Raw genomic sequence first — 16609 nt, 5'->3', positions numbered from 1 at the left:
GGGCTTTTTAGCTTGTATTTAGAAATTAGGTTTATGAACCGGAAGTAAACGTGCTTTACAAAAGGAGGATTACTCCTGCAGATTTGAGGACGTAAAAGGAAGCTAAGCTACAAAGAATTAATGCTTAAAAACGAGTTCTCTCATGGCAAATATTTCTGTGTATTATCTCTTTTATCTGAATATATATATAAAATTACTTACAAAAGCCCATTGACAATTTATTGCCCTAGCTCCTTATATTTTATAGAAGACATGCCCATTTCAGCACTGAGTACCTCGTAGCAGCAGTCGTTCTCATGGCTGTTAGAACCGGCTTTTCCACATTTTGTCCGTCTTATCAATGACCATGGATGTGAAAGCAGTTCTGGAATTCGCCACAATAACCAGATGTCTCTCTCTGTTTTTACAGGTAGGTTAAAAGACGTTTGTAAATGTAATTACTTTGTGATAAGCATGGGTAATTCATATGTGTTTATTACATTTGAACCAGTCACGTTTGATCATACCGTATCTCTATCCTTTAATGTATGGCAATAAACTGCCTTCCTCGTCCCTTTATAATGGAAATCTACAGCGTTTATGTCAATAATGTGAAATATTCCTCTTTAGGCTGTCCTAAATGCTGCCATCCCTGACCACGAAGCTGATGCATTCAAGCCCCCTCGGACAGAGGAGCCCCTGTATCTGGACTCTGTGGTGGAGTGGTTATTGGTGGCCTCTCACACTGGATGCTGAGCATTTTCTTTCATGCAGAGAAAGGATACCTCTATGAACACAACTTTGCATTTTTCCCCCTCTTTCCTGTCATCCTACGAGGGACTGCAGAGACTCTGCTGTTGCCCCTCAGCGACTGGCTGAGTGTGCGGGGGCGATTGCTGGTGGCAGTTGCGCTGGGAAAACACTGCCCTCTTCCTGCTGAGCGTGGTCGCCCTGCATGCCCTTAGCTACAGTAGTAGTCCTGCAGGACAGACGTCTGCTCTGCTCGCCAGCCTGCTGTACTGCATTACCGCCTGCCAATGTCTTCATGACTGCAGGATACTCAGAGAGCCTGTTTGCTGCGCTCACATTTGGTGGATTGTTCCTCCTGGAGAAAGGATTTACCTTCAGAGCTTGCCTTGCCCTCAGCATAGCCACTGCAGCACGGTCAAATGGACTTGTTAACATAGGCTTTCTGCTATATCTCCCATCACTTTACGCTATTACTCAGATTCGTGTATATCGTGCAACGACAAAAGGCCACAGTAAAATCCTGCACTACATTTGGACCATCATCTGTCTTCTGCTTACCTCCCTCTTAGGGACTACACTTATAGCCCTCCCCTTCTTTGCATTTCAGTACTATGGGTATAGGACGTTTTGCACCCCATCCACCTCCCCAGAGCAGATCCACCCTGCTCTTCTGTCGTTAGCTGAGCGGAAGGGCTATCGGGTTCCAGATGAAAATGGTCCACCACCCCTCTGGTGTATGAGACCTCTACCTCTGCTTTATTCTCACATTCAGGATGTGTATTGGGATGTGGGCTTCCTCCGTTACTTTGAGCTGAAACAAATACCAAACTTTATTCTAGCTCTGCCTATGGCTACACTTGGCATTATGGCTGCTTACGCATATTTTCAAGCTAATCCAGAACTTTGTATGAGGCTTGGACTTTGGGAGACAGGTGGAAACAAAGGACTTGACAAACCCACACCAGGCTTCTTCAACCCCAGAGTGTTTGTATATGTTGTACATTCTGCAGTACTTCTTGTGTTTGGAACGCTTTGCATGCATGTGCAGGTAAGAAAATCATATCAGCTTCTTGTGGATTGTCTAATCACTTTAGATGTGAATGACAGTTACTTGTATGTTTTCATCTGCCCTTCCAGGTTTTAACTAGATTCATGGCCTCCTCATCTCCTGTGCCCTTCTGGATAAGTGCTCACCTGCTTCTTCTCAACGAACCACTTCTTCATCGAAGGAAGACATCAAACCCAAACGTGCAGCTACACACCTATTCCAGAAATAGTTACAAGCATACACCTCAAAATCCCATCATTGCACTGTTGCCAAACTTTAAAGCCTGTTCTCCGACCACACAGAGCATCCTGGGGTACTTCCTCTCATACTGGGTGCTGGGCCTCGCTATGCATTGCAATTTCTTGCCATGGACTTGACTTAACACCTTAAGGACTAATTGCAATATTTTCATTTCAAGTTTTGTTTATTGGTGTTGCACTGCAGTTCATTTTTGTCTTGAAAATAGTTGCAAGTATAAGTAAAACATTTAATCGATATTTCATGTGTTCAGAAAGAAAAAAAAGAATAATTTACTGTTGGACAATGCTTCTCCACGTGTTCCTGTTGCGTGGGCCAGTCCTGCAAAGTTCATTGGGACAACAAAAAAAAATAAATTCTGAGTTGTTTATTATGATAAGTTTATTTTGCACATCTTAGTGTTTCCCATTATTTGGTTGCATGACTGTACTTGAAAATCTTTTTATTATTGCTGAGTTGTTGCATCCTTTACAGCTGGAATTATTCAGTCTAAATCACTGCATGTTTAAAAGAATGATTCAAAGTGACACTTTTCAAACAAGAATGAAAATGAAATGAAACTCGTACTTTTTCTCAATTTTTATTTTTTAAATGAAAGTAAATGTTGCTTGAGGCTCTAATGTAAATGTTTTGTTTTGTATTTTGTTGTAAAGTACAAACATGTGGGAAATCTAACCCCAAAAAGGTTCAAACATATAAAGTGTGTCAAACATTTATTTTTTTTTGCCTTTTTGCAAGAAACATCTTTCACTGCAGCGTAATTACTGAAGCATGGCCTGTAGAGTTACATTGCTTGACTTTTGCATAACTTTAAAACACATCTTTAAAACCACTAGATGTTGCGTCCACTCGTATAACAACCTTGTGCTGCAGTGCGTCTAAAACTTTCTTCAGGAACTTTCTTTGTTTCTTCAGGAATATTTTTGTGGAAGGGGATATCAGTTAAACTGGACCCCACTGACTATATGTAGCTTGTAATCAGTGCAAGTTAATGGTCACTACTCAGTTTTTTTTCCACATCAGAATTTCATGTACACAATTCAGAATATCTTGACAAATAAAAAATAAATCAGTATATATTTTTAATAAAACAATCATGCTCATTGCACCAAGGTTAAAAAATAAACTTCCCAAATATTGAAATAATACAAACAAAATTAACTCCAATCATGGTTATTTGCAACCTTTGCTCACGTATTGCTGCAGAACCCTTGCCAGTCATTAAATGTTTCTTTTAGCCATTCAGACTTTTCTTGTATTGTTTGTCACTCTCGCACTTCTTCATTCAAACTCTTAAAAGTTCTTTTTTCAGGTCTTTTCAAAGGTTTTCAGTGGAATTCAAGTCAAGTCTTGTTGCTGGCCAGATTAAAACTTTATGAGCTACTCTTCTGCAGTTAGATGTGTCTTGGTTAATTATTTCAAACTTTTTTATTCTCTCACAGACCTACAGCATGACAGACTATCCACCGTGTTTTAATGTAGGCAGGGTGTTCTTTTACTTCACTACCACAGAGCTTATTACATCTGCACATAGACTGCAGCATCAAGGAAGACTGGGGTATATCTTTGAAAGTAGCCTATTTGCACAGTCTTTTTTTCATTAATGTTTTTGGTTGTTTGCCTTTCAACAAATTTGTTTGGCCAAGTAAGAATTAAACAGATGAATAGTAGCTTTGATATGTCATTCCTTGAATAAAATAAACAGTAAACAAATGTTAAGTAGATAAACCCAATGTCCCCCCTTCTAAACATCACAAAGTATTTAACATTTCAATGGGTTCACTGCAGCCCCATAAGTGTTCGGAGAAGAGCTGAACTTTGACTCTTTAAAACTCTCTAAAATTTCAAAATGTATATAATATCAATATGTATTATTCATTTAGTAATTATTCAGTTTGTGAGGGACATGCACAGCTGGCAACAGATTGTCATTGCGCACGCTAATTTACAAATCTTCTTTTAGAATTGTGGGTGTGGTTTTGTTCGTACAAATCAGCGGAATCTGCGTGTTTACGTCACCTCCACGCCGTGACGTACATTGGCTGACAGTCACATACACAAAAAAGGAAACGTTAATTGTTACATTAATCCTGAGCCGTGTTGCCTCGTCCTTCGTGTCGAATACTTGTAAAAAGTAGTGTATATTTTACCAAATGTGTGCCAATATATAAATACAGCTTTAATTTAACTACGAACATGGTAGTTAACTCCAATGCAACTCGTGAATTGATTCAGCTCGCAAAAGTGACCTAGGGAGAAAAATGCCTTTGTTGGTACATTAGCTAGCTGGAGTTAGCTTCAGGTTGGGTAACTGACGCCAACAGGACAAGAAAAATACTAATGTCTAGCGAGTAAATTTCGGGAGAACTGTCTCTCCAGACCTCTTTTTGTAACGACGGGTTTTGCCAGTGCCTTTAGCTACCTTCGAACAGCGTCGACGGTGTTTACACAATGAAGAACTGCGAGTACCAGCAGATTGACCCGCGAGCGTTGTCGGTGTCGCCGCTGTCTGTGCAGAACCACGCCGAGAAGAAAATACAACGGCCACGTAGAAAATGGGAAATGTTTCCAGGGAAGAACAGGTTTTTATGCGACGGACGGCTCATTCTAGCCAGACAGAGCGGTGTCCTTCCTCTGACACTGGGCCTTATTGTTGTCACTTGTGGCCTTTTCTTTGCTTTCGAGTAAGTAACTTGCTGTGTCCCTTCAAGGAGTCTTTGATTGTATGTGACAGTTTTAAAAGTCTTTTGTTTATTACATTTTTTGCATGGTTTCATTTTGATATATTTGAGGATAAAAGTTGGTTTCTTTTCCAGTTGCCCATTTCTGGTGGAGCATTTGACAGTCTTCATACCTGTGATAGGTGGGGTGCTGTTTGTGTTTGTAGTCATCTCCCTCCTAAGAACCAGCTTTACAGATCCAGGCATTTTACCCAGGGCCACCCCAGATGAAGCTGCAGACATAGAGAGGCAAATAGGTAAGGCACATGGTTGAATTGTGTACAGTTTGTGGGACAGATGGGTAAAGGAGCTTTGCCATACGGAGGACGAGTCTGTTGTTGAACTGCAAGCCAACACTTAAGTAGCTTATTCTCTGTCATGGGTGAGGAGCACAAAGACTTGACACTGCTTGATGTTACATATTTATGCAAAAATATTTCTATCATGTTAGGTTTGGATGAAATGTTTTGATCAGATTTAAACAGTTTCTGAGTGGCTATCTTTGTTACTTGTCTATTTTAAGATACCTCAGGATCCTCTACATATCGCCCCCCACCACGTACCAAGGAGATCCTCATCAATCAGCAGGTGGTAAAGCTCAAGTACTGCTTTACTTGCAAGATGTCCGCCCTCCTCGGACCTCCCACTGCAGTCTGTGTGACAACTGTGTTGGTAAGGATCTGGTGAGAAGTTCTTCCATCAGTCACTCCAATAGTTATGATATTTAACACCACTGGAGAAAGTAATGTGGACAAAGAGTATACAACAGTTTCACTGAAGGGTTACTGTTGTGTTACTCAGCACAATACCTCCTGTTTGACCATTTAGCAAATAAGGCTCTGGATCCAACAGAAGTATATTTATCTAAAACTAAAAATCAGCACAAGAATCCAAAACCATAATGCAGTTTATTTTTTTTATTTGAACAAATCATGTTTGGGCTGGTAATCCTTAGTTCACCTAAGTTGTCCCTGTCATTTTCTGTCATAGAAACGACTGAGAGATCCGTGCTCTCTGTTGGCAACATTGCTGCTAAAGGTCTCGTTTTATAACCCATTTTAACTGATGTGATTGGCTCTGGTCTTTCGTTTCCTTCTAACACGATTGGCCGTCCCTGCTGTTATAGTGTTTTCCAGATATCCTCGTCATTCGGAATACCGAGAAATTTTTGCCAGAAAATGACAAAGTGATCTCGTTTTTTCCGAATGATAAACTGTAAGTTTCAGAGGATCCGAGATTCTAAATTTGTAGATGGCTGCGCCCACCACTTGTAGTCCATTGTTTTCTTTATGAAAATTCTTTTTAATAAATTTAGTGTCTGTTAAGTTTCTAGTGTAAATGGCAGCGAGTTGTTATGGATAATTACGTTGTAACGACGGGTTTATTCGCGAAAACATTGCGTCAGTATGTGTGGTTTATTTATCATTATCACCAAAATTGGCTGCTGTTCTCATGGTGCACAATATTACTATAGGTTCCAAGTTGGTGCAGCTGGAATACCAACAGCCCGGTAAAGACGTCACCAACTCTTGAACGCACCATTGCTCATTCTGTTATGAAGCACTAGTGCTTCTGGCTAGCTTTGGCTAGTACCAGAGTGCGGCGCTAACTGGTTGTGTTTTTAGTCAGAACTTCTGGAGCAAAAGCAAGAATGATGAACATCAGGAGTTATTTTAGACTGAGTCAATGTAAAAGTTTAAGTCACAAAGAAATAATTTTCCAACTGCCTTTTAGCCATTAATAATAGTGATAACAATAGTCACTAAGTCTAAATGCTTGTTTCCTTCTCATGTATCAGTGTGTGATTTTGTTAGGTGACAGAATCTAATCTGCAGTTCAGAAAGAGGAAGAGATACTGAGGCACGGTGGTGTGGTGGTTAGCACCGCAGCCTCACAGCACGGCTGGGGGGAGGTTCGAACCTTGAGGGCGGTGGCCTTTCTGTGTGGAGTTTGCATGTTCTCCCCGTGTATGCGTGGGTTCTCTCCGGGTACTCCGGCTTCCTCCACCGTCCAATAGACATGCATGTTAGGTTAATTGATTACTCTAAATTCTCCTAGGAGTGTGTTGCGAGCGTAAATGGTTATTTGTCCTCTATGTGTTGGTACTGCGATGGGACTGGTGACCTGTCAGAGTGTACCCTGCCTCTCACCTGTTAATGCTGGGATAGGCTCCAGCTTACCCGTGACCCGTAATGAAACAAGTGGTACAGAGAATGAATGAATTATTAATAAAGTTGTAATATATCATACTGAAGTGTCTCCCTGGACCTTCACATAATATTCTACAGACTGAAAAAACACTTTTGATTGGTACCGACTCCTGCAAAATGGAGCTTAACAATTTTAAACATATTTTTAAATGAAAATGAGAATAATATTGACACAAAAATTAACTTTTTTCTCTAACATCACCTATCTATGCAACTGCAGTGAGTCTAAATGATCACATATAAACTTCCTTTTCAAAGTGATTACAGCTTATTAGGATGATGTACTTTGTAGCAATCGTTTAACATTGTGTTTGCAATGCTGTCGTTAATGCTCATATTTTATTTCAAGACTTCATTAAGTTGATGAATTTAAGTAGTAATACTGTTTACAAAAGTTGTGGATGTTTTTTATATAATGTAGATGGACAAAAAATTCCTCACCTTTTTGTTTGGCAACCAACAACTCATTGAAATGTTAACGCTGGTATAAAATAAGAAATAAACATACATTTCCAAAAGTCCATTTCCACATTTGACATGTTGTCTTTAGATGATTAAACAAAGAATATAGAATTGAACCTATTTGCAAGTTAGTACGTCATGTTAATTTTGTTATTGTGTTGTGATTTTCCAATGTCCTTTAAAACATGGGGTTGTAATATTCAGTGTCCTTCACATGTTTTAGTGGTCAGAGAACACGGATACAATATGAAAAGGAAAATTGTGGATCTCTGTGACTAGTGGACCTTGGATTGTAACAACATGATTGGTGTTGAGACCTTAAGCAGAATATTGTTTCTAGTTAGAGTAAGATCACTTGTAAGGGTATTTCTTTTACCCTCAACTGCCGTAAAGCTGTCCATGTGCCTCTAATCTCAATCTGTGTTTTTTGTTTTTTTCCCAATCAGAGCGATTCGATCACCACTGCCCATGGGTGGGAAACTGTGTGGGAAAACGCAATTACCGCTTTTTTTACAGCTTCATCATCTCTCTGTCCTTTCTGACATCGTTCATATTTGGATGTGTTATCACACACATCACATTGCGTAAGTAACCTCACAACGTTCTCAAAGGTTTTATGATGGCCCTATCGTGTTATCAAAAACTTTTTGTAATATATATACATCTTCTGATCTCATTTCTCTCCAGGTTCTCAAGCAGGTAAATCCCTTGTTCAAGCCATCCAAGAAAGCCCTGCAAGATATCCTTTGCATTTAAACAAAATCGTCATATAATCAGCTAGCTTATGAGATTAATCAGATCTCTTGGAATTTGTTGCTGTTTAGTGCCAAGAAATACCAGAACTTACACCTACATTTACTAAGATGAGAGTTAGCATCCAGCAAAGCAGAACTTTAAGACATATGGCTTTTAAGTTACTGGTTTGCTGTCTTGTAGGATGATGTTAGTACCCAGACAAATATGATTACACATTTGTTTGATTTATTATCCAGAAGGAGCATATGGAATAATATAATCATGGTATGTGTGGTGTGCAGGATGTTATCATTTTACAGTTAGTTTGCACATCTAGTTCTGACATCTTTTGTCATTTCTATCTTGGGGTGCAGCTGATGTATCCAGATATGTTCAAATGATAGTTAATTCATTAATCATTTATGACTATTTTCCCTTTGAAGTCATAATTGCTGCAAAATAATCACCTTGAGAAATTGATATCCTTATGTATGATGGTTACAATTTCACCTCAGTAATGCAGTGGTTGATAATAATAGACAAAACACAGGCAAATTAAGAAATAATCTTAATACATTAATATTTGTGGTCCAGGTGTAAACAAAATATCCACTCGATATGCTGGTGCTGCAAAATATCCCAACACGGTTGTCCTGGAGCTCATTGCAAATGGTAGAGATTACAATGGACATGTCTTCAGGGACACACAATTGTCACATCAGGCTTATATGGCAGGATTATTTTTCAGTACTTTATTAGCTTATTACAATTTATTCAAAAATCCTAACTAAACAGGGGCTTTTAGTACAAACCAGGTTTAGCATGTAATCTTCAAGTTCAATGCTGGATTTTTTTCTTTTTTGGGATATAAATACGTCATCCTTATTTCTGCCCTCCTGTCCAACCAGAACCCTTCCCACCCCCAGGTCTAAAGTGAAATTAAATGCCGGTAATTACACGTGTTTTCCATGTAAACCTCAATTCAGAATTACTGTTTCCATGTAAACGCAAAGGAGAATACTGCAGAATAATTAATTACCAATTAAAAAAATACCAGGTAATTGTGGCCATTTACCCATAAGCATCTTTATGAGAGATAAGTTTATTGCCTTCCATTTTTTCTTTTTAATCATCTTTATTTTTCTCTCGCTTTGACTCCAGCAGTTGTTGCTTTTCAATCTGCTAGGAATAAACGATTGTGCTTGGTCATATGATGCCAATTTCACCTGTTATACTAAAATACACACATACCCAAGACAGAAAATCTGGGTCAACTTGCCACGTTTTTAACCAGCATCATAATACTACTCAGTGAGATCTTCATTGTTAAACCAGTTCACATACTGTAAAGATACCTTGGTTTGTTGAATTTACTTTGCAGTACAGGCCCCAAGATGCAAGCAATAAAATGTTAAAATCAGATAAATGTACTTTTTTCATCTCATTTGAATGATGCTTAAAAGACTTCAGGTAGCTAAATTGTTTAAATGTCAATCAAAGAAAAATTACAAGAAAGTAAAAACTATGGATGTTGATCTTTATGAAACTAAAGCGTTAGTGACAATAGGAAGATAGCAACTGAAGCTTGCTCACCCTTAACATAGAAGTTGACCTTGTAGCGCTATTTGCATCCCACCTTTAGTGATAACATAAACTTTATGCCTTGACTCTTACTGGTGCACTGTGGTGGAACTGGTGATTTGTTTCTTCTCCATCTGGTCAATTCTGGGCCTCTCAGGCTTCCACACCTACTTGGTAGCCTCCAATCTCACTACAAATGAAGATGTAAGTTATGATATTCCAGTATGGCAAAGCTGTGGTCATGATTTAGGCAGTTTTTAGATAAACATAAACCTTTCCATGTTTATTTACAGATCAAGGGCTCCTGGTCAAGTAAAAGGGGAGCAGAAGAGTCTGGGAACCCATACAGTTACAACAACATCTTAACCAACTGCTGTGTGACATTATGCGGCCCCATGCCCCCAAGGTTGGTAATAATTTCAGGAAGCTACATCATCTTACATATTTTTATTTCCTAGACATTTCCCATGTTTCACCTTTTTCAAGTACAAGCAGCATGCTTCACAAATTTTGCATCAATTCCAGATTTGACTGATATGTGACGAAGTCCTCTGTTGTGTCGTCTAGTCTGATTGACAGGAGAGGTTTCCTACCGCCTGATGAGGGGATCCCTGCTGCTTCTTTCTCAGAGATGGAACTGCCTCCCTTCACAGCCAAGAACGACGTAAACATGGTAGGATGAAATGACTGTATGTGGTCCCATACAAGTTCTGACTCTCCCATAGTTCCTGTACTGTTAGCTTTACCACTGTGTGTCTTCTCAATCCCATATCCTCTCCTTCAACCCCCAGACCTCCACCTACAGCATCTCCAAGTAGAGTTGGCTTCATAAAACACCATTAATGTGTTTCAATGTTTTCTTTGTATTAATTCATGAAAATGGAAAGAAGAGCTTGGGATTTTTCCCCCCATCATTAACACATGATTAAATCCACAACAGCTTGATTAGTGCTGACGGTTCAAAACACACAGTTTTAAAAAAAGTGTGTGTCTGAGTATTCTTAGAGGAGGTGATTAGAAGGCTCTTTAGAGACGGTGAATGAGACGGTGCCCGACTGCTGCCGATATGTAGTGGTCTTTTTGTTCTGGGGGACAGTGAAAGCCTTAATTGTGACACTTTTTATTTTATTGCTTAGACTCTGATGAATTCAGTTGTTAGCTGTATCATGCTCCTTGTTATTGAACTACTGAGTTTGCATTTATGTTGTGGTTAATGTACCCAAACAAATATTTTTATAAGTACTGTATTTTATTAGGACTTGCAAGTGGAAATGTGTTGGATAATCAGCACTTTATCTATGATCACTCATCACATGTCTGGAATATATTTGTCTCAGTCTTGTTAACATATCAAATGTCTGTTATCTGCTATGTATGTTGTTTTGTGACCAATTTTATTTTTTCATGGCTAGGAGTGCTATTTGTAAATAAACATTATTTTTGTATTTTAAGAGTTCGTCTTTGTTTTTCTAGGTAATTTCTTTTGTCTTAACACAGCTAGTGTTACACTGCAGGTGTGAAGACAATTAGGAAGAAGTTATTGGTGATTATTTTTTCAGTTGGTTAAATGATGGATTTAAACATAATAAACATTTTTATGGCTGTGAATGAACTGCAACATGAAAGATCTGATGCTCAGTGTTGTACTGTATCCATTCCACCCTGCTAGGAGGAGAACTGTCAGGATTTTTCATTGTCCTGCACAGCCTGAAGGGCTCTTCTTCATGTAGACAGTGATGGTAAGAGTAGGGTTGAACATTAAACCAATCACAACGTCTCTTCACTTGCCACTCACTACGTCCTCTTTTGATTATCATTGCTGGGATTGTTTTTGCAGTAGCTGTCAACATTATTTCCTTTTGCATTAACACAAAAAACTCACGCAGATTGTGTGATTGGTTTGTGGTGGATTACTTGTGATTGTTTATATGTGAATGTGCATGCTTCAGTCATTTGTTCTACCTCTCATTAACATTTGCTCACTCACTCAGTGCTGGATGAAGCTAGGTGTTGAAGGGCTGATGTCTTTGCCCTCTTGTTGGATTTGCTGTCATTGCGGTGGGGTGTTTTTGTGCATGCTTGGTGACACAAACCAGTACTAGTCTACAGGAGGAAAGCAGCTTGTCAACACACCTGAATGTCTGTACATTTGTTTCATGGTTGCTTTCTCAATTCATTGCATCTAACTTACCTTCATGCTTCCCCATTGGAATCTTGACAGTTCTGTCATGTCTTTCACTGATTATAAATTTCAAACTAATCCCTCAAATTGCAGAATTTTCAATACATGTTTGTCCTGTTTTAAATGTCAACGCACCTTTGTGTAACCGTGTGCTCAGTTTCTCTTTTCTTCTTTTCCCTGCTTCCTCCTCTTCACACAGTGCACTCAGAGCACCAAAGGCATGCTGGAGAGGATGGTCCACTCCTCTGACTTTCACAGCTTGTGCCCTCCAGGAACCCCAAAGACCACCCCACTGGTCCAGGAGGTTCCCAGTCCTGCAGCACCAACTCCAGAGCCTTCACCCACTGTTAGCTGTTCTCAACAAGATCCCCACAAATCTGTGGTAGCTCCGTGCCCCCCGTTTAACAGAAACAGCAAGAGAGATTCGCTGCACTCGATCAATCCAGCCTTCCGCCTAGCTTCTCCCTCACCATCACTCACCCGCACCACCCTGATCCTGGGCGATGCACCTGACATTGGTTTTATCCCGCTGCACTGAGTGCCGCTGGTCAGCAAAGGAGAAGAGAGGGAGTCTAAATGAACATATTGCTCCTGCTCTGGTAAACACTGCCTGGCCCCCAAAAAAGTTGCCACAAAAAAAAAACAAACAAAAAAAAAAAAAAAACATCACACACACTTAATATTCTTTTAGAACGCCTTTAGCTTAGATTATTCCAGCATTTGTTGTGGTGGTATTTGAATAAGCTTCTGCAATGTTACAAAATTCCATCTATTGTTACATTAATTTTTCACCAAGATCTTTATTGATAATGGGAAAGTCTGACCACTGTGCAAAGCCTTGCCTTGTCATCTTGTAACATGGCCGTGTCATCAGGGAAGAAAAAAAAAATCCAATGCTGGAATAATCTGCTCATTCAGAATATTCAGGTAGTCAGCTGACCTCATTCTTTGGACACATAATGTTGCTGAACACAGACCAGACCAACTGCACCACAGATCATAGCACTGCCTCCAGAGGCTTGTACAGTAGGCACTAGGCATGATGGGTGCATCGCTTCATCTGTCTCTCTTCTTACACTGACGCTCCCATCACTCTGCAAAAGGGTAAATCTGGACTTGGACCACATGACCTTCCATTGCTCCAGTCCTTATCCAGTAATTATCCAATAGGAAGCTCGAACCAATTTGCTTTATTTAAATCCAGGTGGTGACTTTTTTCATTGGCCAGTGTATTCTGGCAATGGTTTCAGCTACAAAAATAACTTTTTACTTGTGGGGATCATGATGCATGTTGATTTCATCAAGTTAAATCACTGGTGTCATATTGTTTATGTCCTTCAGAATGAGGGAAAATCTTAGTAAGACAGAAGCACAAAAGATATTTTTTAAACACCTTTTTTAAGGCATTCAGATCATGCCTCCACATTTTCTGCAGAACCTCAATATTTAAGTTCCTTCTAATATCTTATGCAAACAAATGTTTAAATCTGGGAATATTTAGATTTTCACTGTGAATGCAAGAAGTACAGAAATACCATTTTGAATTTGTTGAATGGACAAACTCTGGACAGTGAGACATTTTAGGATTATCAGCTCAAAACTCAGCCTTATGCTCTGTCATTTCACTGCTCTTCATTTGGATCATCTAAGTATCATTAGATAGGTCTAGTTTAACAGTCTTGGAAGATTAATGAACAATCTTTGAAAGAAAGGTGTTTATATTTATTTTTATGTCATGCGAAAGCTTGGCTGCTGGGTTTTTATAATCAGTTATGCATGTCCAAGGAAAATAGTGTGTGTTCTCTTTTTATGAGGTATCACATTAGGAAACTAGTTTTGGAAAAAAAATTAAGTGGAGTGAATTTGTTAAGATCTTTCCATAAATGATGAAGTGAACTGTGTAGCTTCTCAGAAAAAGCGTCCACGTTTCATAATGTCCTCTTAACCCCACGCCTAATATTTCTGACCTCCAAACAAAGTATTTATCACATTTGCTGCTTTCATTCAGGACTTGGTCAGCAGTATTTATCAGTAACACACTGTTTACTTTTTATATAATCTGCTGGGATGCTTCTTAGATTGTGTATTTTTGTCAAAGGCACATTATATGTATGACACAGGCTCTTTGTAAAAAGGTTTTCCAGCAGAATAATGTCTCAGAAATGCTGGTGAGGCTTCTTTCATGCTTGTAACCTTTTCCTGCTCTTACAGCATGAAACTAGATCCTGTGTGATAGAAATAGAATAGAAAACAGTTTATTTCCAGAGGAAATAGCGGCAGTTAGACTGTACCACAAGGGGGCAGGATGTGACTTGTGGTTTGGTCTGATAGCAGTTTACTAAGGTAGGCAGCACTAGGAAAATGCCTTTTTATGTTATTTTTTTTATTTTATTTTTTTTTTTGTACTGAGCTTTGAAGCTGTATTTGTGAGTTTGTGAAGAACCACTCTGCTGTAGTGGTTTACTTATTTATCAGTCTACAGCAAGACCTGTAGGTTGTGTAGACAATTACAAGCAGTGCTTGTACAAACAGACTTGTTTGTATTTTGTAGTGTAACAGTGGATCTGTGATATTTGGTGAATAAATATGTTTTTGTTGATTTTTCTTTTTCCGAGCTCAGTGTTTTTTTCTCCATGAATTTCCATAATTACCACAAAGATAAATATTTAGTTTAAATTTGGTTTCATTGTGCACAAACTACAGCGACTTGATGCAGGGTTAAATCTTCCTGACATCTTCATGTAAACGATAAGGAGCTGCATGTTGACCGCATACTCAGATATGCATACATCTAGTAATAAAATGAGTGTTTATCAGATACAGTGGGAAAGACAACTGACATAAGCCTGCGATTAAAATCATGGATGACTGCACTTGTTGGGTCAGGAGATCACCGATGGATCATACACTACATAGTTGTAAAACCATATCCTGTGCTACATACTAAGGTACTTTTACCCTGACTTCTACCAATTCAGATTCAGATCCAGCATAATCAAACAGAACTACAGATGAAGTGCCGTTTCTGAGAGAGATTAATTATTTCCATGGCATTGTTGCTGACAAGATGCTCATTCCCAGCATTGCTCTTTCAATGGAGCTGTGTTGCCTGCAATTATCAAATTGAAAACTACAGAAGAATGCCCTGTAGGCTGGTGTGTATGACAGAACAGAACGTGGCAGCTAAAACTGAGTTGTCACTACAGTGTACAGAAAAGTGAGAATGTTGCTTTAGGGTCCTCCATCATTTACCGCTTTTAGAGCCTCTTTCAAAATCTTCTTGAAGGGATGTTTGCATGTAGCATCTCATATTTCCAGAATGATGGTTTTATTTAGTTGAATAATAAATTAAAGTGTTTTTCTTTTATTCTTGTTTTAGTTTTTACTTGTAAGACTTAGTGGATAAGGCTGAAGACAAATCCATTCATAAGCTCCCACTGGACTCAGATAAAGAATGTCAAGATACAGACATATATTTACTTTGGAAATGTGATAACCTTGATGGGTTCTTCAGGTTTTTTTTTTTTTTTTAAATGTGCATTATCTCATTTGACTTCAAAAGGCTAAAACATGTCAGTATGGTAACCTGTATATTTAACCAAACATAACACAGATGGACAAAATTTTGGCTCAGTGTTTCAGGAGGAAGAAAGCAATCAATGTGTCACTAACTCAGCAGATGTTGGACTCTGACCACAGCCTTTCATTGCACAGAGGACTTAAAATTGTGCAAAGAGGCTGAAAAAAATCTAAAGTTAAATCCAAAAATGTTACCATGTTGTAAGTGTGTAGTGGAGGGTTTATTTGTTAGTAGTGTAGGCTTGAGGACTACTTGTGTCCCTACTGACTGCAGATGATCATTTGCCTCTTGGTTTTAAAATACTGGGCATGCTTTTGGCTTGATTTCACATTAGGGAGGATGTTGTTTAAAAAAAATGTATGTTTAGGGACTGAGCTTTGCAGACCATTCTCTACTATTTTCAGTAGATGTGTGATATTGATAAAGACTCCCCTCAAACAAAGCCTCACTTTTACTCTGAACATCCCTCGTTTTTCTTAGGGAGTATGACACATCAACCAAGAGTAGCGAAAGCCAGCTTCTTTGCTTAAAACTAATAAATTCCAACTCTTCAAAGAAATAATCCAGCACCAATTTACCATCATCCACTATGTGAGTCATAGTCATTGTGCCTCGTTCCTCTTCAGTGAGCCCCGTTTGGCAGTGCTGCCATGTGTGCAGATGTGTGTCACTCTCTCACAAGTCTTTTTCTCACCATTCGCTGGTCTGAGGAGAGCAGAAGTGAAGCACCTCTGTGAACAAAACAGGTGACTCACAGTCAGAGCTTTTGTCAGCATCACTGCAGAGCTAAAAGTGCTCCTCTCTGCTAGGCATTCAGGCTAGATATGATTAACCCTGTACTGAGCAGAATAAACCAGCTTGCAGGAGAGCGCAGCTGCCAGCAAGCACAGTTTTTTGCAACTTCCAGTGAAACATGAAACAATATGGAGGGTTGACGATGTGCACATTGTGGTTAAAATGTCAGCATCCTGAATGTCAAACTATGCAACTAACTATATTCTTGCAAACGTTCATGTTGAGAAAGCAGATGTGTGCTGCAAAACTGCCACAAACAACAAGGAGGTGTAAAAATCCTATCCAATCCTGTGTGTGTGTGCATAGTTT

At 39.0% G+C, this 16609-nt stretch overlaps 2 protein-coding genes across 2 annotated transcripts; both read left to right on the top strand.

The window, feature by feature from the left end:
• The first annotated feature begins 4 nt into the window (after positions 1–4).
• pigv (phosphatidylinositol glycan anchor biosynthesis, class V) lies at positions 5–2605 on the top strand. The gene is given in 6 exon segments (XM_041987126.1): positions 5–409; positions 610–706; positions 709–896; positions 898–1008; positions 1010–1777; positions 1867–2605. Coding segments are annotated over 6 exon segments (1521 nt in total). The 5' UTR covers positions 5–340; the 3' UTR covers positions 2155–2605.
• Positions 2606–4081: 1476 nt separating this feature from the next.
• On the top strand, positions 4082–14524 carry zdhhc18a (zinc finger DHHC-type palmitoyltransferase 18a). The gene is given in 10 exon segments (XM_041988312.1): positions 4082–4719; positions 4852–5012; positions 5279–5377; positions 5380–5427; positions 7874–8011; positions 8115–8166; positions 9845–9947; positions 10037–10149; positions 10311–10416; positions 12125–14524. Coding segments are annotated over 10 exon segments (1392 nt in total). The 5' UTR covers positions 4082–4486; the 3' UTR covers positions 12464–14524.
• Positions 14525–16609: the final 2085 nt, after the last annotated feature.

This window comes from Melanotaenia boesemani, chromosome 6, assembly GCF_017639745.1.
Source record: "Melanotaenia boesemani isolate fMelBoe1 chromosome 6, fMelBoe1.pri, whole genome shotgun sequence".
Classification (NCBI taxonomy): domain Eukaryota; kingdom Metazoa; phylum Chordata; class Actinopteri; order Atheriniformes; family Melanotaeniidae; genus Melanotaenia; species Melanotaenia boesemani.
Note: the sequence above shows the minus strand (reverse complement) of the source record. Positions and strands in the feature narration are given on the sequence as shown.